The 21,377-nt window shown below is 37.6% G+C and overlaps 1 protein-coding gene across 1 annotated transcript in view; it reads left to right on the top strand.

Annotated features, from left to right (window-relative positions):
- Nucleotides 1-21,377, top strand: part of LOC125224620 — a 186,310-nt gene that overhangs the window by 33,265 nt on the left and 131,668 nt on the right. Inside the window, exon 3 of the mRNA XM_048128042.1 lies at nucleotides 924-1,010. Within this exon, the coding sequence (XP_047983999.1) occupies nucleotides 929-1,010 (82 nt within the window). The 5' untranslated portion in view covers nucleotides 924-928. The remainder of the gene's footprint in view (nucleotides 1-923; nucleotides 1,011-21,377) is intronic.

Raw genomic sequence — 21,377 nt, 5'->3', positions numbered from 1 at the left:
CTTAATTCCTTATAAGTACCACATAGATATTGATCGCCATCGATTACTGGAGAAGAAACATTGATTCCTGCTTACCGATTTTCCACCGCTTAGAGTAGGTATACACGGTGTAGGTATATATTCTCTTTGATATGAGTCATTAATTTACTTCGTACCTGAATTACCTGAAAAAACAACCGTATGCCTACTACTACTAGAACTAACTAAATGTTGATTCCTACACTACGTATTGTGTGAAATGAAACTTTGCGTTATTCACTGATGTCAAGGTGAATTTACACGCATGGGTAGTTCTCTTACTCCCACGTGAATTGTAATTTAGACAATGTTTCAAGCTAATATTATAATGGTTATAAATTGGCCACGTTTTGAATATACCATAAATAATTGGTATATTTACCTAATTGTAAATGATGTCATTTGAAATTGTGTTTGTAATTTGGCGCCATTTTAAAATTCCGAGTTGGCTTTGTTGTGATATGGAAGATCCGAGTTATCACACACAATAAAATACTTATATTTTTATTAGGAGACTTTTTGTATCAATATTCTAAATTCAAGGCGTACCTACTCCAAGTTTTTTATACGTTGCTACAAAATCACAAAATAGTACATTACGATACAAGTGCGGAAAAAAGGAAGTTCGAAACGAGTGACGATAAATTAAAAAACGACCGAAGGGAGTGCACTTGTATCGTACGACGTTTTTCAGTACAGATGGCCCTCCGAAGTTTCGACCTGGCATATAATGAACCACTTCTGGCACTGCGTAAAAAAACACCAGCTTAATAAATAAAATTAAAATTAAAATACGCCACTGCGGCTATTATTTAAGTTAACTCGCAATTAAGATTTTTGTATTTTACTTATTTTACTATGATCTTAAAACTCATCATTATTAATGTCACTTTTGTTTTTGACAGGTAAAATGGCGGCGTCGTGGATTTTAGCTGTGGCGCTGCTAGCCATAACTTCACCGGCGATGTCGGCTCCCGCTGCTCAACACGCAGGTTGGTTCTGTTTATTGAATTGTCCGTCGCCTGCGTAGGTTGATCGCAGGTTGACAGGCACGGGGACGCCTGCCATGCGTTACAAAAGCGGTCCCTGAAAGGTCAACCGTACTGGATACGGTCCAATAGTACAGGAGGCTATGAAGGGCCTCCGGAGGTGGTGCTCTGCAAAGCGGACTAGTGCTTGCTGGTGGTGCTGTACAATAACCCAAAGCGCGAACATCGCCTGCAGCCCATGCACATCTACGGCACAAAGACGGCAGGCGGGTGGGTTGTTTAGGGTAGTGAATTGTACGGTCATTTTATACTGGACCAGTCTTAGGTTAACTACCTATTAGGGTGTTTCATTTTTCCAAAATTTTGATTTATCTTTGACTTCGCTTTTCTTCTTGTTTCTACACCTATACAGAGCCCATATACCAAAAATCAGGGAAATCGGACAATATTTAGAGGTCGCACACTGTGGCAACTTTTGTCTGAAGAAGTTAGTATGGGCGCAGGAAAGGCTAGAAACAAAATTTATGTAACTTTTTGTAGTAGGTGGTTTAAAAGTGATTTTAATGAAAAGTTTTTATATTGAAGCAAGTTCTTTTAAAAAAAATTACTATTTGACGTGGCATTTAGTTTCTAGGCAAGGTTTCTTATGATATTTTTTTGGACGCTCGACTTCCTTCTAAGGAACAGATTTTTTTTATTTTTTGTCCTGTTTTTGGCTTGAAGCAGTGGTCTCTCGGCCCTCTCGGGGCACTGATAACAGGATAGGTGGATGATATCAAGTGGCACATTGGCTATCACCAGGTCCGCCATGGACCGGCTCGGCAAAATATGGAGAATCTTCATCACAAATGCCACTAAAATGCGACTTGTCAGGGCATTAGTATCTCCCAATTTTCCCATATTTCTTTACGGTGCTGAGACGTGGACTTCAAGGGAAAAGAAGATAGATTTCCTAGAAATGTGGTGCTGCAGAAGAAAGCTAAGAGTATCCTGGAGAAGGTTCAGATACGATGGACCAGTCAAGTCAAGGCTGCACTTAATAGTGGCCCACTCTACGAATGCGTAAGGAATGTCGATGCATTGTTAAGCTTGCTACCACCCCTGATGTGACGGCCACGACCACTCTGCCAAGAGTGTGACGACAAAGAAGAAAACAAGATCGATCTTTGACTTAAGTATATTGACCGGGATATAGACCCTACTTACATTTTAGATTTTTGTCTTAGAACTATTTAATGTTCAGGATGTTAGCGATTATTGTAGCCCTAACACCAGACTTGGTCGATAGTCTAACAATAGTCTATCATACCGCAAAGAAGAGTAAGTATACCTATATATTTAATAATAAAAATTAACGCTCCAGTCAAAGATGAAGAGCAAAACGGTTCTCGCTGAAAGTCGTCGAACATCACAGAAAATGCGTTACTACTTGCGAACAAAAGATAAGGTTGCGGCTTAGGTATACATGTAAGCTAAATAATGATGATGACTTATTTTATCAAGAATGGATGTTACAACTGTTTTATTTTACTTTCAAATAAGTTACAACTACTCTATTGTTTTATTTGAAAATAAAATTGAGTAACATTAGTTTTTAGTGACTTTTTTTCAAACTGTTCATCCAGTGCGACCTCTAAACAACGTCCAAATCACTTGAAATTTGGTACATAGGCGTTTGAGATAAGCTAGAACCGAAAGCCGAGCGAAATCAGAAAAAATATCACAATTTTATTTTTCCCATACAAATATGAAACACCCTACTACCTATGGTTAACTATGAAATGTCTAGTATAAAATGAGCTAGCAGTGGATCAACAATCAAAGTCCGTGACTGTACATGTATCATGAGCTGCACGAGTTTCTAATACGTTACTCGATATCGTAAAAGTCGCGAAAAATAAAACTAAGTATCACTGTCTAGAGAAAGTGAGCGATATTCCCAAACGGTTACATACCAAATATTACATATATTTTCCCCTTGTTCCTCGTAGATAACCAAATTTGATAACTGGCTTTGTATGAGGAAAAAATATTCTTCTTTGCTTACCCGGTTTGGAAACAAGAATTTATTTTTCCTCGTGGAAAACCTTTATTTTTTGCAGTTTTCTACGAAGAATTTATTTTCTTCTTTGCTTACCCGGTTTGGAAACAAGAATTTATTTTTCCTCGTAGAAAACCATTATTTTATGTAGTTTTCTATGGATTTTTTTTTTCTTCTTAGCTTACCCGGTTATTAAATGGGATTTTTTTTCCTCATACAAAACTATTATTGTACGAAGAATTTTTTTTCTTCTTAGCTTACCTGGTTATGGAATGGATGGGTTTATTTTTCCTCATTGATAACCACTACCTACATATTTCATGCAGTTTTCTAAAGAGAAAATTCTTTTTCACCACACCGACTTGGTTATCTACGAGGAACAAGGGACATTTTCCGTGACGCTTAGGCTATCGAGCAGCTTATTCTAAAGTAGCTAACAAACGATCGCACTGAGTCCTTGGATTTTTTTTAAGTGTGAGCGAGAAAGAGTATTTTTTTCTCGCTCACACTCGCATGAAGAAAATCCAAGGACGCTGTGCGGTACGGTCATGTGTTAGCTACATATAACGTCAAAAACTCTTGTAGAAGTTCATATCGCTGATTATAAAGGTTTACCGATGTTCTTTTAAGTTAAGTATAAGGTACAGCGTGGCAAATCCCGACTGGGGGACAAATGTAACTGATCCATTTTTTCCATGTTTTGCAATGTTTGCATTATTAAATAGAGTGTCCACCGGTTATATATGGTAGGCGTGTTTAGTGGATACATGTAGAACTCAACATCATAGTGTAATAATGGAAAAAATGGATCAGTTACAATTGCCCCCCAGTCGAGATTTGCTCGCTGTACCTTAGATAAACGCAACGTTGAAGGCATACGTGTGATCTCACACTTACTTTAATTTAGAAAATTAAACAATACGAGATTAACAACTTTGAAAATTGACAAAGCATGATCCAAGAATTCAAACCCCATGAGTTTTAAGTTTTGATTGGTTTAAGATCCTAGTTGACGATTCTGTTGTAGCGATTTCAAATCTCCCGGTTTACAGAGACAACGTTGTTGACATTTGAGAAACGTGACCAGACTTCTAATGTTATTATATTTATTTATAGGCTTAGTTCCGAGTTCTAGTTAGTTCAGTAAATCTGTCTATGCATAATTGATGAGATGTCACTATGATTTTAATATGCTCTGTTTAGTTATTTAGCTAGTTAATTCTGAAGAGTTATTTCATCCTGTCGCTTCCTGTCATTAAACTAGGGAACAAATCAAATTTTATTGAATGTTTTTTGATTTGTTCTTTTTCAATAACAAGAGATAACATTCACTAGAGAAGTAAGCGTAAGCTGAAGACTTGGGTTCGATTCCCGGCTCGGCCACCAGTGGGCCTTGTCGTTTTTTCTTTCGTGTATGACATCTATTTCAATTTATGACACTGTCATTGTTAAGTTTGGATTTGGACTTTCTTTGTAAGTACGGAAAAGCGATGTTAACTAATCTAAATCCGAATTGATCTGTGGGGCACAAACCCAGCGAACAATAGGCTACTTGACCCTTTTTTTAAGTCAATTTTATATTATTGATTACTGTCCAATTAACCGAAAAAAATACTACCATATTTTATTACGACTTGAAAACCACAAAAAAACATTTATTTATAAAGTTTACTTTAACTTAATTAGGCAAAAACATCATTAGCCATGTTAATCTGTAGATTTTTTGCGCATGACGTAAATCGAATTGAACTCAAAATTTTCTGACATTTAAGTTATGAGGCATAAAGTTCATCATGTCAGTGATTGACTCGACATTAAGTTAAGTTAGGTTCTATGACGTCACTACACGTCTGACAGCGTTTTCGGTGGCCAAAGTTAAAAAAATATTACACACATTTTTAATCGAAAATACGTAGCCACCATACACTTTTAATACCCAAAATTTATACCGCTGTTGCGCTTTAAGACCGCCTGTTGTTTACCTTTGTTCGTGTTTCTTCCTTGTTTTGTATTGTTGTAATTTATCAAGGTGTGCAATAAAGAGTATTGTATTGTATTGTATTTATTGACCGCAGCGAAGCAAGGGCTACGTTTTAACTCAAGCAGTTTGCTTTTGTATGTCCGGATGTCTCGCTCTACAGCTCGCATTTCCCAACCGATTCGCGTGAAATTTTGTGACCAGATTCTATGACTCAATAAAATTTTTTTGTCGTCCCAGATTTTGGAAATTGTAAAAAATTACAAAGTCATGGGGCCTCACGCCTTAACTTTTAGCCGTATCGATATCTTAAAAGTCTTGTCTTTTAGATGCATGTATATAGAGTGCTTGGCAAACAAATCAGACGTTTTAGAACACAGGTTTAGACGGTAGATGTAAAAATATGTAATTTTGCATGAGAATAAGCATTTTAATTTCGCCAATCTACGTATGTGTTAGGGTGGCTCAGTGGTAAGTCACCGTGCTTTTTTTCAAATTTCTAATCACCAAGTTCTGCGTTCGAATCCTCCAGGTGCCATAATTTTTGTATTTTTTTTTGCATTTGACTTTTTTATTATAATAATTATATTTTAACCAACTAAGCGATATATACATTTTATATACATATAATCATTTTTTTTTTTCAGTAGAAAGTAAAATCCTGTTTGCTTGATGATCGAAATTTGCATTTTTATGTCCGTATATTTTCCTCTATTCAACCGATTCTCGTAAAATTTAATTATGTAACAAGACTATTTATATTTATTTTTTATGATCCAGTGTTTAATAATTTTGAAGTACAAAAAAAACTTATTATTTATAAATAAATGTAGTGCCGAAGATGGTAAAAATAAGTACTAACCAATTTGATATAGAAAGGATGAGCTGAAATAATTACGATGCCTCTCCTACAACGTCACGCCACAATATTCTCACAGATGGCGTTAAACAGAAGATAAAAACTTACCTCGGAAAAATCAACAAAATTGTGTCTGACCAAAGACCTATATAACTTCGTCTGACTAAGACTCTATACTCTCTGGTTTGACTAAAGAAAACGGACGCAAACATTAAAAATTTGTGCGTGGAGTCCCTCCGCGCGGCATAAGTGAAACTTCGTAACATAATTATGATAGCTGTTGGCAACAAGAAGAAAAATAATAAAAATAAAAATACAAAAAGTTTTGCATTTGCCGGGAATCGAACCTAGAAATATGACTAGCGTGAGGGCAAAAATGTACCATGAATGACACTGCACCACCGTGGTTTGTACTAATCGGTGCGAATTTAAGTGTTATGTGCAGCCACTTTCAAATAGATTGAATTAGTGAGTTGGCGATGCATCGTATGACCGTAGTATTTAAAATAGTTGGGTTAGGGTTTTCTTGCGGCCCTTAAAAGCGAAAATAGGAAACCCACTTCGCGGGCTACCGTCGACACGTTTACAAAACAAAAACTGATAACAAAACCAAAATGGACGACGAGGGGGAAGCACCCACAAGGGGGGGCTCGGGGGGCGAAGCCCCCGCCAAAAATAAATACCACGTAGTACGTATTGAAAATAAATTAGGGTTTTCTTGCGAAGTTTAAGATCGAAAATAAGGGGGGAGGGCTCGGGGGGCACAGCCCCCCGCAAAATAGAAATACCGATTAAGTATCCAAACTAAGTAAGGTTAGGGTTTTCTTGTGACCCTGAAAAGCGAAAATAGGCAACCCACTTCGCGGGCTAGCGTCGACACGCTTACAAATCCAAAATTGATATGAAAAACAAAATGGACCACGAGGGGCGAAGCATCCACAAGGGGGGCTCGGGGGGCGAAGCCCCCCGGCAAAAATAAATACCAACGTAGTACGTATTGAAAATAAGTTATGTTAGGGTCTTTTTTACGACGCTTAAGAGCGAAGATAAGGGGGGGCTCGGGGGGCGCAGCCCCCCGCAAAAAAAAAGATCAATTAAGTATCCAAACTAAGTACGGTTAAAGTTTTCTTGCGACCCTTAAGAGGGAAAATAAGGGGGGCTCGGGGGGCGCAGCCCCCGCAAAATAGAAATACCAATCAAGTATCCAAACTAAGTAAGGTTAGGGTTATCTTGTGACCCTGAAAAGCTAAAATAGGCAACCCACTTCGCGGGCTAGCGTCGACACACTTACAAATCCAAAATTGATAAGAAAAACAAAATGGACCACGAGGGGCGAAGCATCCACAAGGGGGGGCTCGGGGGCGAAGCCCCCGCAAAAAGAAATACCAACGTCGTACGTATTGAATATAAGTTAGGTTAGGGTCTTTTTTACGACGCTTAAGAGCGAAGATAAGGGGGGGCTCGGGGGGCGCAGCCCCCGCAAAAAAGAAAGATCAATTAAGTATCCAAACTAAGTAAGGTTAAAGTTTTGTTGCGACCCTTAAGAGGGAAAATAAGGGGGGCTCGGGGGCGCAGCCCCCGCAAAATAGAAATACCGATTAAGTATCCAAACTAAGTAAGGTTAAGGTTTTCTTGTGACCCTGAAAAGCGAAAATAGGCAACCCACTTCGCGGGCTAGCGTCGACACCCTTAGAAATCGAAAATTGATAACAAAACCAAAATGGACGACGAGGGGCGAAGCACCCACAAGAGGGGCTCGAGGGGCGAATCCCCCCGCCAAAAATAAATACCACGTAGTACGTATTGAAAATAAGTTAGGTTAGGGTTTTCTTGCGAAGTTTAAGATCGAAAATAAGGGGGGGGGGGCTCGGGGGGCGCAGCCCCCGCAAAATAGAAATACCGATTAAGTATCCAAACTAAGTAAGGTTAGGGTTTTCTTGTGAACCTGAAAAGCGAAAATAGGCAGCCCACTTCGCGGGCTAGCGTTGACACCCTTACAAATCGAAAATTGATAACAAAACCAAAATGGACGACGAGGGAGAAGCACCCACAAGAGGGGCTCCAAAAAGAAATACCACGTAGTACGTATTGAAAATAAGTTAGGTTAGGGTTTACTTGCGAAGTTTAAGATCGAAAATAAGGGGGGCTCGGAGGCGCAGCCCCGCAAAATAGAAACACCAATTAAGTATCCAAACTAAGTAAGGTTAGGTGTTCTTGTGACCCTGAAAAGCGAAAATAAGCAACCCACTTCGCGGGCTAGCGTCGACACGCTTACAAATTGTGGACGACGAGGGGCGAAGAAAGAAATACCACCGTTGTACTTATTGAAAAGAAGTTAGGGTTTTCTTGCGGCGAAACACCCACCCCGGGGGTCGGGGGGGGGGGGTAGCCCCCACGAAGTACAGAGTGATTATAAGGGGGGGGGGGGTCTTGGGGGGCCCAGCCCCCGAAAAAAGAAAGACCTATTAAATATCCAAACTAAGTTAGGTTAGGATTTTCGTGTGACGCTTAGAAGCGAAAAGCCCACTTTGCGGGCTAGCGTCGACACGATTACAAAACAAAAGATGATAACAAAACCAAGGGCAGGACTTGCCATTTTATCACTTATCTACGCGGATAATGCATCCGTCACGTTGTGGCAAGTTAGTCAGTGTGAGATTGACATATGTCTTATCCACATTGATAAGTGATAAAAGTGCAAGCATGATAGCCCCACAGTTTTTATATGTTAAATGCAGAAATTGCCGTTAAGGGCTTGAGTTGAGTGCCTATAGCGTACGAGTATATGTCGCTTGAAACTGTTGCTGTCATGAGGTCATGACTTGACTGCGATAATCAATTAATTAGCTCTAAGCATTTCGCGAAGGTCTACAGCTCCCAGAGCCACTAGTAAAAATTGGTTTCTTATGTCAAATACTACAGGAAACAATAATTTCTTGTGCCAAATTCGATAAGAGTCTAAAAGCCTATTAAAAGCGTATGAAAATAAGAACCAACCGAATTATGAGAACTTATCTTTCAAACAAATCAACTTTGTGACGATTACGATTGTCTTGCGTGGGATGCAGAAGAGTAGAAGATTAACTACCTACGTATTGGAACTAGGTCAATTAGTTTCTGAAACTGACTGGAAAATGACTGGAGTTAATTTGCTCCTTCTGAAGTTGAAGAAGGTTTAACTTTTACAATGAATGTCCCTTTAGCGGTATTTTTAGAAAAGCCTTAAGTATTCTATGAACATATTTTATAAAGATTAAGTTATAAGACTTATATTAAGTGTTATAACAATGTAACGTTCAATTAGGCAACAATATTCTATTTGTGTGTAACTATTTTTTGGCGGTCGAGTGGTCTAGTGGCACAGAATAATAAAAAGTACTATCGTAGAGTATGGCCACTCCCACTCCGCGCTGAAAGTGCCGTCCACCCCCTCTCGGTTACCTCACAGTTACCGCCTATCAAAAACGCGAACAGTCGACCTGTCATATCTGACTCATACAAGCATGGTACGCGTTCACCTACACGAGCTTAGAATGTGTGCTAGGAACGCACCTCTTTCATATATTTGATCGCCAGTGTCCAAGATGTGCTAGTGGTTAACACTAGCTAGACTATAATTATTACGAGATAAATATTTTTCTATCATTTAATGCTTAACAGGAATGAACCTACTTAGTATAACTTTTTAAGATTAATCATAGAAAAGATCACAAAATCATATACAAGAAAATCGCGCCTTAATGGTAACCGACAAAGTGGGACGGTTTACTAAACACAATCACATATGTATATGCTCTGAGGTAGCACCAATAGTCATGGTTTAATTTCGTCTCGTGTGAGATGATACACCATCGTTTATAATAATTATTATTCCTAGGTTTCATTACTGATTTGCTGTATTTGTATAACAGAATATTGCATAACTATATAGATCTTGTAAAATGTAAATGTTATTATAAGTGTTATCGACGTTGCGTAAACCGTGACGCAATTTTTTCCCCTCGTTCTGCTCTTGACATTGGAATCTTTTTTATTTTCAAGTTTATTTTATTCAAGTAAATTTTCGAAACTTTTTTTCTTAATTTTTTTTTAAACTCGCATAGTGACGCAGGGGAAAAGACCGCCAGGCTGAAGTGGGACTGGGCAGATCATGTCTGCCGCATGCATCAGGATAGGTGGGCTAATATAACCACCAAGTGGATGCCAACAAAGAGGCGGGGACGTGGCAGGCCTAGGCGAAGATGGCGGGACGACTTGGACACTTTTATGAGTGACTGGCCGCACCAGAGGGAGTTGTGGAAATCACACTGAGAGAAAATACAACCAGTTTTCATGTTCGTTCAACAAGTTTTTTGGTTAAAATAGCGCCTACGTGCTCTTTGGTTTAAACAACAAGCTACTTGTCTGAAATAAATGTCATATACAAAGAAAAAATGACCAAGGCCTCCAAGTGTCCAAAGCTGGATTCGAACCAGTTCAGTTCAGTTTATAGTTAAAATAGTAGTGTGTCTACTAAAATACAAATTAAATTATTTTCTATGAGGATAATTTAATTTGTTCTAAGAATAAGCTACTTGTCATTTGAATCGGCAATATATTTGAATCAACAAGTCGATTTTATAAAAACAACCTGACACATATTGTTTTAAACATACGTTTGGCTGATTCAAACGGATAAACCGCAACAAGTCGAACATGTTAAATTCACAATGCAAATTTCTCTCAGTGCAAGGGGAGAGGTCTTTGTCCAGCAGTGGGACACTAACACGGGCTAATAAAAAAAACAATACAGAAAGTTGTGTAGAGCTTGCATATGTAATTATTTTTCTCTGATTTCTCTGAGAAATATCGTTAGATTAGTGAGTGAGTGAAGATATGAGTAGGTATATTTATACATAATTATGTGCTTATTGAAGATTCCCTATTAAAAAGTATAGAACTTTGACTGGCCAATGTTATTCAGTAAATTGTGCTCCAGAGGTATAAAACAAAAACTTTCATATGTAGGTACCTTTCTGGACCAAATCAAAGGTTCAGGCACTTTCAAGACCAACTGTCGATACCTAAGCTAATTTGTGTGGCTACTACCGACCTGCGGCCGTATTCAGAGTATTTGGCAAAAATATACAATAGAAGCATTGTATATTTTTGCCAAATACTGCAGCATTGTATATTATACTGTTGCTTATAATTTAAGGACAGACTGCTTCGGACATAGTTTTAGGACATACTAGACTTCATTTATTTTTGACAAAGGTATTTAAAAAAAAAATTATAAGGCCTTAACTTCTCAAATGTGCGAAATGTAGTCTGCTCCACAGAGATTTGATCTCGTTGCTTCCACTTTGCTGGCTCACTGGAGCTGTTATTGTGACCTCAGTAAGCTTTATTGGCATCACATGTGAAAATTAAACGAAACCTTATAGATATACAGACAGGGAGTGGAAGAATCCATTTATACGAGTACCTACGTTATTAAATTTAAAATAAGTACTTCGTACTTTATATAAAACATCATCATGACCACCCCTTTTCCTTCCGTGGGTGTAGTAGAAGTCGACTGTGGGATATGGGTTCAATTGCGCTGTTGGCGATGAACTAGCAACCTGTCACTGCAATATCGCAATTTCATTTTTTTTGCTTGCTATATTGCTAAGAGTGGCACTGAAACATGAGTAGTGTACCCCTCTTCGGAAATATAGGCATGAGTTATGTATTTATATATGCCCAACTTGACTTTTATTGACACATCGACCAGAACTTAATATGTGCCACATAAAAGTTCGTATATAAAATGTACCTATCAATAGCTGAGCTGTGTATCACATTTCGTATTACTTTTTACCCATTAAAGTAAAAGAATACACATATTACATTTACTCTGCTATAGAAACATAATTGCCGCTCTTTCCAAGTCTAACGAGATGCCTTTGACATGTAATATGAAAAGAAAACTCAAAGGGTTTAAACATTTCGAGTTTCAAGTACTTAAATAAAGTAGGGCAAAGTAGAAGTCAGTTTTGCTCAAATACAAAAGCTGTGCCACTTTTGAAGTTATAGAATACCTACTTTACTCGATACTATCTACTAAATAATTGATTGGTGGAGCTTTTCACTTCCTCTATACAATGATTTTCATTTTTGATATTTTAGTAAATATTAAATAATTTGTATTATGTATAAACTCACGGTAAACTACACTCACATACAGAGTTTTGTATTAATGTGTTCTGCAATATACTTGTATATTTACACATGTCAAAATATGATAGCTATATCAAAACTGTTAAATTATAGCGTCTTACAGAATATCCGCTAAGAAAGGGTAAACAAAATTAGGTTAAAGCACCATCTCAATCCTCAAATTGAGCGTTAATTGGGAACAAGAAAGATTACCTCAATTAAGGTAATGTTTCAAGAGTATCCTGTAGTATTTGCAGATATCATTGACCTCTTAAGGTTGTTACCCTGCATGGACCCTCTCAACTCGATGGGATACCGCCAGGATGGCTGAAAAAGTAACTTGATAAATGAGCGGGTTTTCACGGCTATTTCCTTCATGTTATGGGCTTTCATCAAATGGGGTTGGGCAAAAATAAACTGAGGATTTCCTTCCTTTCTTTTATATTTTGATAAACGAGACGTACTTTATTCAGTAAAGTTATTGTAATATGAAAATAAACGAGTAGGTATACTTAAAATACAGACTGTATTGAAATGTTACAAGTTTGTCGTAGTAGTAATAAAACACTTTATTGTATTTAAGTACTATAGAAAATAATACAACACACAAGAAAAAGAGCTTATCATTAGTAGAAAGGCGAACTTATCCCTTGAAGGGATCTCTTCCAGTTAACCTTTGAGCAATTATAAACTAACGGTTTTTACAATTTTATGGTGACATATGCAAAGCTGCAAGAATAATACATATACCGGTCTGGCTCAGTCGGTAGTGACCCTGCCTGCTAAGCCACGGTCCTGTGTTCGAATCTCGGTAAAGACATTTATTTGTGTGATGAGCACAGATATTTGTTCCTGGGCCATGGACGTTTTCTATGTTATAAGTATTTGTCTATTATATATATCGTTGTCTGAGTACCCACAATACAAGCCTTCTTGAGCTTACCGTGGGGCTCAGTCAATCTGTGTAAGAATGTCCTATAATATTTATTTATTTTATTTATTGCTGACAACGTTATATCTAAACTCTATAAATACAATACAATATCATTATAGCGTAACTTAATCGTAAATAGTTAATAGTTAATACTTGCATGATATAATAAATAATTGTAACCTTGTATTAGTGACAGTAAATGACTTTTTATTTTTAACCGCCTTCCAAATCTCAAGGGAAGGGGTTCTCAATTCGTCTGTTTTTTTTTAATGTTTGTTCCTCGATATCTCCGTCGTTACTGGACCGATCTTGAAAATTTTTTTTTGATTGTATGTTATATGAATACAGATTGGTCCCATTTTTCTCAGAACCCAGTTCTGATGATGGGATCCTGGAGAAATCGAGGGAACTCCTCAAATCTGAAAGGCATACATATGGTGATTTTTGTGTTTTTAAAGGAACAGCATGCATTTACGTACGGAACAGTGACATTTGGTGCAGTGGAACTCCTGATGATGGTCAGAATGGAACTCCTCAAATCTGAACGGCACACTTATAGTGACTTTGGTATTTTTATAAGAACAGCATACACTTACGTCCAGAACAGTGACATTTGGTGCAGTGGAACTGCTGATGATGGTCAGAACGGAACTCCTCAAATCTGAACGGCACACTTATAGTGACTTTGGTATTTTTATAAGAACAGCATACACTTACGTCCAGAACAGTGACATTTGGTGCAGTGGAACTGCTGATGATGGTCAGAACGGAACTCCTCAAATCTGAACGGCACACTTATAGTGACTTTGGTATTTTTATAAGAACAGCATGCACTTACGTCCAGAACAGCGACATTTGGTAAAGTGGAACTGCTGATGAAGAGTGAGCCGCCCCTGGTTAGAGTTCCGTTCTGATAATCATTCTCATCTGTAAGTACTTCAGAATCATCCAAATTTCAAAATTGGTTCAGAAATGACGAAGATATCGAATAACGAACATTAAAAAATATACAGACGAATTGATAACATAATCCAACATTTGAAAGTATTTATCACCAAAACCCCAAAGGAAGGCGGTTTTTTTTTCTTAAAAAATATTTATTATACTACCTACTATGTCTCACAGTTAGTTTTGATTGGATGATTGCTTTAGAAATTCAGTTTTAAATTTCCTGGACCTTTAGTAAGCAGTGGATGCTTACCTCTAAAAAGATTTTAAATCAGCTAAGTTGTGGTTAAATTTCAACCGTAGGCATCTAAATGTGGCTGAAACTCCTTTGTGAATTATCTGAGTAGTAAAACTGTGGTTAGTGCACAAAAACATTGGCTGTCAGTCCATTGAGTCCATTACATGGAATAGCACTTCTCACGAAGTGGATATACCTTGTTGCTTGTGGAATTTATTCACTGTTAAGATTACCACAGACAAAATAAAACACACCTTAAACTTGTTTTATTATAGACACTCCTATACTCCTAGTAATTATGGAACAATTTTTAAATTTCTTTGTTGTAAAAAATTGCGAATCTGCGAATGGAAATAAAAACAAATTTAAATATGTTTCATTGAATTTCTTGCATTTTCAATATTATCGTAGATTAAAATATAAGAAGACTAGCTTTTGCCCGCTGCTTTGCTCGCGTTAAAAAGAGACAAAAAGTAGCCTATGTCACTCTCCATCCCTTCAACTATCTCCACTTAAAAATCACGTCAATTCGTTGCTCCGTTTAGCCGTGAAAGACGGACAAACAAACAGACACACAAACTTTCCCATTTATCATTTATGATATTAGTATGGATTATACCATCCCATACATTAAAATGCGACCGCCTAAGAACGCGCATACACTTCACCACACACAGATGGCGCCACAAAAAAATACTTTGTTGCCATCGATTATACGCACAAATTTATGTCAAAAGTGACACTTAACGCCATCTACAAGTATAATCGAAAGTTACAAGACTTTTTTTGTGGCGCCGTCTTCTATAGACCCAGAGCCCAGGCCCGCCAGACCTTCCTCAAATTCTCAAGGATGAAACTTTGGGACAATGTAGAGTTCATATCGGCGGTTAATGTGTGCATATTTTCTAGTTCGGCCCATCGGCCAATTTTTTGCTATCAAGTGATGAAGGTGAAAAAAAAAAGTGCTTACTTTCCTTAAATTCTCAAGGCTGATTTTTATATATGTGTTAGAGCACGTTGTTAGAAATTGGTTTTCATCAATGCCAGACCGTTTCCGCCGGCCATAACTTTTGCCAGACGCGACAAAGTTGGCAAAAAACGACTCTAACTTACCTCATTTTCTCAAGCCTGATTTTGATATATGATACGCAGGGACCTATAACTAGACCGTTTGTAAGCAGCCAGACCAATCGGATGGACCCAACCATCCGCCAGACCGACTTAAAGTTTCGATATGAGCATTAGTAGAATTGAAATATTCCGGGTCTATAAAAGCTAAAAACTTGAATTTTCTACATTAAGCTACGTGTATATTGTATACTTGACGTTATAAGCGACTTTCAAAAATTTTACTTCCAAGGAAATAAAAAAATGAAAGTTTATATGTGGTGCAAGATTAATTTTAAGCTATGAATTTTATTTACACTGCGTAAGTACATGTGTATTTTATTATAAATATAACTTTTACCAGACGCGACAAAGTTGGCAAAAAACGACTCTAACTTACCTCATTTTCTCAAGCCTGATTTTGGTATATGATACGCAAGGACCTGTAACCAGACCGTTTGTAAGCAGCCAGACCAATCGGATGGACCCAACCATCCGCCAGACCGACTTAAAGTTTCGATATGAGCATTAGTAGAATTGAAATATTCTGGGTCTATAAAAGCTAAAAACTTGAATTTTCTACATTAAGCTACGTGTATATTGTATACTTGACGTAATAAGCGACTTTAAAAAAATTTACTTCTAAGGAAATAAAAAAATGAAAGTTTATATGTGGTGCAAGATTAATTTTAAGCTATGAATTTTATTTACACTGCGTAAGTACATGTGTATTTTATTATAAATATAACTTTTACCAGACGCGACAAAGTTGGCAAAAAATGACTCTAACTTACCTCATTTTCTCAAGCCTGATTTTGATATATGATACGCAGGGACCTGTAACTAGACCGTTTGTAAGCAGCCAGACCAATCGGATGGACCCAACCATCCGCCAGACCGACTTAAAGTTTCGATATGAGCATTAGTAGAATTGAAATATTCCGGGTCTATAAAAGCTAAAGACTTGAATTTTCTACATTAAGCTACGTGTATATTGTATACTTGACGTAATAAGCGACTTTCAAAAATTTTACTTCTAAGAAAATAAAAAAATGAAAGTTTATATGTGGTGCAAGATTAATTTTAAGCTATGAATTTTATTTACACTGCGTAAGTACATGTGTATTTTATTATAAATTTAAAGAAGAAAAGTAAATTAAACTTTTTTTTCGGTCGTCGAACAAGGTGGTTTAAAATTAGTTTTAAGATCGATCCTTTTTAATTTGTGGGCGAGGGACCTCACACTATGTATAAAGGCACTATGTGTATGTTGCATATAATGTCAAATCCCTCGCATACTACAAAAGTTATTTAAGCTATATAAGTTCAGTTAAAATGAGGTGGAAAGTATAAGTGTATATGTTGTGTACACACGTAAAGTATTCTAAACTTTTTATAACGGCATACATGTATTTGAAGAATGCCAAAAATTTATTCGTGTCTGAAAATTCAGCATCTCCGACATGGGTTATAACGGGGTTGATGATGTTCGTATTGAGTACAAATGTTTAAACTTCCTAAACTTGTAATTCTAAAGTTCGTCACTTAGGTATGTTACCATGTTTTGTAGGAGAAAGGAAATTCGTTTAGTTATATACCGTTGTAACATTGATTGTTTACTTCTTTGAATTGAATATTTAATTTATAATGCACTGCACCAATTTGTTTTTTCCTTGTTTACGTTATTTATAATATAAAATTCAATTCGTTATTCAAGTTTTTAGCTTTTATAGACCGGGAATATTTCAATTCTACTAATGCTCATGTCGAAACTTTAAGTCGGTCTGGCGGATGGTTGGGTCCATCCGATTGGTCTGGCTGCTTACAAATGGTCTAGTTACAGGTCCCTGCGTATCATATATCAAAATCAGGCTTGAGAAAATGAGGTAAGTTAGAGTCGTTTTTTGCCAACTTTGTCGCGTCTGGTAAAAGTTATATTTATAATAAAATACACATGTACTTACGCAGTGTAAATAAAATTCATAGCTTAAAATTAATCTTGCACCACATATAAACTTTCATTTTTTTATTTCCTTAGAAGTAAAATTTTTGAAAGTCGCTTATTACGTCAAGTATACAATATACACGTAGCTTAATCTAGAAAATTCAAGTTTTTAGCTTTTGATAGACCCAGAATATTTCAATTCTACTAATGCTCATATCGAAACTTTAAGTCGGTCTGGCGGATGGTTGGGTCCATCCGATTGGTCTGGCTGCTTACAAACGGTCTGGTTACAGGTCCCTGCGTATCATATACCAAAATCAGGCTTGAGAAAATGAGGTAAGTTAGAGTCGTTTTTTGCCAACTTTGTCGCGTCTGGTAAAAGTTATATTTATAATAAAATACACATGTACTTACGCAGTGTAAATAAAATTCATAGCTTAAAATTAATCTTGCACCACATATAAACTTTCATTTTTTTATTTCCTTAGAAGTAAAATTTTTTAAAGTCGCTTATTACGTCAAGTATACAATATACACGTAGCTTAATGTAGAAAATTCAAGTTTTTAGCTTTTATAGACCCGGAATATTTCAATTCTACTAATGCTCATATCGAAACTTTAAGTCGGTCTGGCGGATGGTTGGGTCCATCCGATTGGTCTGGCTGCTTACAAACGGTCTAGTTACAGGTCCCTGCGTATCATATATCAAAATCAGGCTTGAGAAAACGAGGTAAGTTAGAATCGTTTTTTGCCAACTTTGTCGCGTCTGGTAAAAGTTATATTTATAATAAAATACACATGTACTTACGCAGTGTAAATAAAATTCATAGCTTAAAATTAATCTTGTACCACATATAAACTTTCATATTTTTATTTCCTTAGAAGTAAAATTTTTGAAAGTCGCTTATTACGTCAAGTATACAATATACACGTAGCTTAATGTAGAAAATTCAAGTTTTTAGCTTTTATAGACCCGGAATATTTCAATTCTACTAATGCTCATATCGAAACTTTAAGTAGGTCTGGCGGATGGTTGGGTCCATCCGATTGGTCTGGCTGCTTACAAACGGTCTAGTTATAGGTCCCTGCGTATCATATATCAAAATCAGGCTTGAGAAAATGAGGTAAGTTAGAGTCGTTTTTTGCCAACTTTGTCGCGTCTGGCAAAAGTTATGGCCGGCGGAAACGGTCTGGCATTGATGATAACCAATTTCTAACAACGTGCTCTAACACATATATAAAAATCAGCCTTGAGAATTTAAGGAAAGTAAGCACTTTTTTTTTTCACCTTCATCACTTGATAGCAAAAAATTGGCCGATGGGCCGAACTAGAAAATATGCACACATTAAACGCCGATGTGAACTCTACATTGTCCCAAAGTTTCATCCTTGACAATTTGAGGAAGGTCTGGCGGGCCTGGGCTCTTGATCTACTATGTGTGGTGTAGTGTATGCGCGTTCTTAGGGACCGGCCACACTTAAGAGACGCATGTCCTGAGGTGCGGAACGGACGTCCGCGCTACGCCGCCTGAATGTAATTCAAAAAACGTCGCGCCACGCCGCCGCCACGCCACCAGGGGCGCGTCTTACGTCCTTCCTATACAAAATGTACTGAGAAGACGATTTTTGAATTTACATTCAGGCGGCGTGGCGGAGACGTCCGTTGAGCGCCGCAAGACACGCGACGCCTAAGTGGGGTCGGTCCCTTAGCTGGTCGCATTTTAATGTACCTGTGAGGTGGTTTGATCTTCTTATATTTAATCTATGATAGTATTAATCATTAAAGACAAGCGGTAACTGATATGGAATTTACTGATAACTGGATGCTGATACGTTATAATGTGTTATCCCACATGCATTTTGCAATAAAATGTCAACTTTAATCGTCAAATTTTTCAATTGACATCGTATTGCAAAATGCATGTGGGATGACACATTATTGCGTATCAGCATCCCTAGCGTTCAGAAATAGGTTAATTTCGTAGATAACTACTCCCTTTTCTTTACCGCTTATAACTATTATTATACGCTTGCTAGGAAGCGTTTAGATATGTTAAAACCCATTACGATGTGTTAATGCCTGATGTTCTAAACTAATTTAAATGTCAGTTGGTGTGAAACCCCATTAGGCCCTTCATTAACTTTATGAGCACCAGTGTGCGTAGGCGAATGCACAAACGTTCACAAAACGCTCACGATAAAATCTCTTTCGTAGCTATCTATCTCTATCGCTCTTGCGTATTGGCGCGACAAAGCCAGACTACCGTTCGCGGCGTTTCGTTTTCGTTTCGCGTCGTAGAAATCAATCTATCTCTATCGCTCTTGCGTGTTGGCGCGACAGAGCCAGACTGCATTTCTGCGGCGTTTGGCTGAAAATAAATACCATTCACCTACGGGGCCAGGGCACAGCCAAGCGCACAATCGTTGACGTAATTATCTTTCTTAATCGTTTTTCCGTACTAGGTAGATGTAGATGTAGTGTAGGGACGCCCGGCCGGAAGTAGGCGTGTTCATTCAGCCCAGTTCCCTGGAGTTGGAGCTTCAGGTTACTGTTCCGGAACAGAACCGCTAAGTGTTCCGGATAAAGAGTACTATCGTACAGTATGGCCACTCCCGCTTCCCGCTGAAAGTGCAACCCACCCCCTCTCGGTTACCTCAGTTACCGCCTGTCAAAAACGCGAACAGTCGATCTGTCATATCTCACTCATACAAGCATGGTACGCGTTCAACAGCATGGTATAGGAGCTTAGAATGTGTGCTAGGAACGCGCCTCTTTCATATATTTGATCGCCAGTGTCCGAGATGTGGTTCCGGCAGCATTGCCACACTTCCCTCTTCGAATCTTCTTGTTTCCTTGCAGAAGGACATCTTTTCCGTACTGGGTCAACGTCACAATCGCTATTATCGTTTTTATAGCTCTCTCTATCGCTCTTCTTAGAGCTATGTCGTGGTACTCTTGGTGATAGAAACGCAGTCTGGCCCTGTCGCTTAACTTCGGGAGCAACAGGGAGAGCTGAAAGAAAGAAACAAACGTTTATTAAAATAACAAATTGTTACATGTTATTCTGGTCCCCACACTAGGCACAGCCTGTCCTGTGGTGGACATTAAACATAAACAGAGTTTATAATTGAAAAAAAAAAAAACAAGATTCTTACAGGTAAAAATAAAGAAAGAACAGAAACAATTAAGTGTTTTGCGTAGATAAATAAACGAAATTGTAAGTAATTCAGATTCAGCTAGTTACAATACGTTTTTTTTCTTTATTGGGGAAAACAGACATAGAAAGGTCATAGAGATAAGAAGATATTGAAATACACAATAATAGGTACAACCTACATCCTGAGACAATTCCCACTAAGATTTATAGACAGGGGGGGTTGAGTGGCATTGTCATAGGGCAATGGTATACAATGATAGATCTTAATAGGCACTAAACTAAGATACACTAACAATATGATACTTAATGTTACTCAAAGATAGTGTTAATACGAGCATAGTAAAAGTTGAGTTAATACTCACAGTTAAAAGACGAGGCAACGAAGGATAAGCGATTGATATGTTGGCTAGGTACCCTGATGTGAGCGTTAACGATAGTACCCTTGGCTGCAGGCCCAGAGATGTAAAGAGAAATACATAATTTATCTCTCATTCCGTAACCTGCGAGGTGTCAGCAAGTATAATTGCTTACACTTGTGACGTAATATCATATTAATAGGTTTGTCTGTGACTAACATTCAGTTAAGAGACAATAATAAGGATATCACTGCAGTTGAGTAGGTATTTATCGGCAGATATATAAATTATAAATTCATTCATTGGTAGAATTAGTACATTACGATACCAGGTGCCGAAGTCGAATGGCATTTCTGCGAACGAAAACGAAAGCGAAAGAAAGTCTGGCTCAACAACTCTGGCGCCAAAGCGATAAAGCTCTTTAATAAAGATTAAAAAAAAAAACTCACTACGCAAGAGCGATAGAGATATCTACGAACATTTCGTTTTGTCACAAAATATACAATAGTACAAGTGTTTTGTGAGCGTTTGTACCCAGTGCGGTAAATGAGAAATTCGAAAGGAGTGGCGATAAACTAAAGCACGATCGAAGGGAGTCACGATTTTCCTCTTCGCACGTGTAT

The sequence above is a fragment of the Leguminivora glycinivorella genome, chromosome 3 (assembly GCF_023078275.1).
Source record: "Leguminivora glycinivorella isolate SPB_JAAS2020 chromosome 3, LegGlyc_1.1, whole genome shotgun sequence".
Lineage (NCBI taxonomy): Eukaryota > Metazoa > Arthropoda > Insecta > Lepidoptera > Tortricidae > Leguminivora > Leguminivora glycinivorella.
This window is presented reverse-complemented; position numbering and strand designations above follow the sequence as displayed.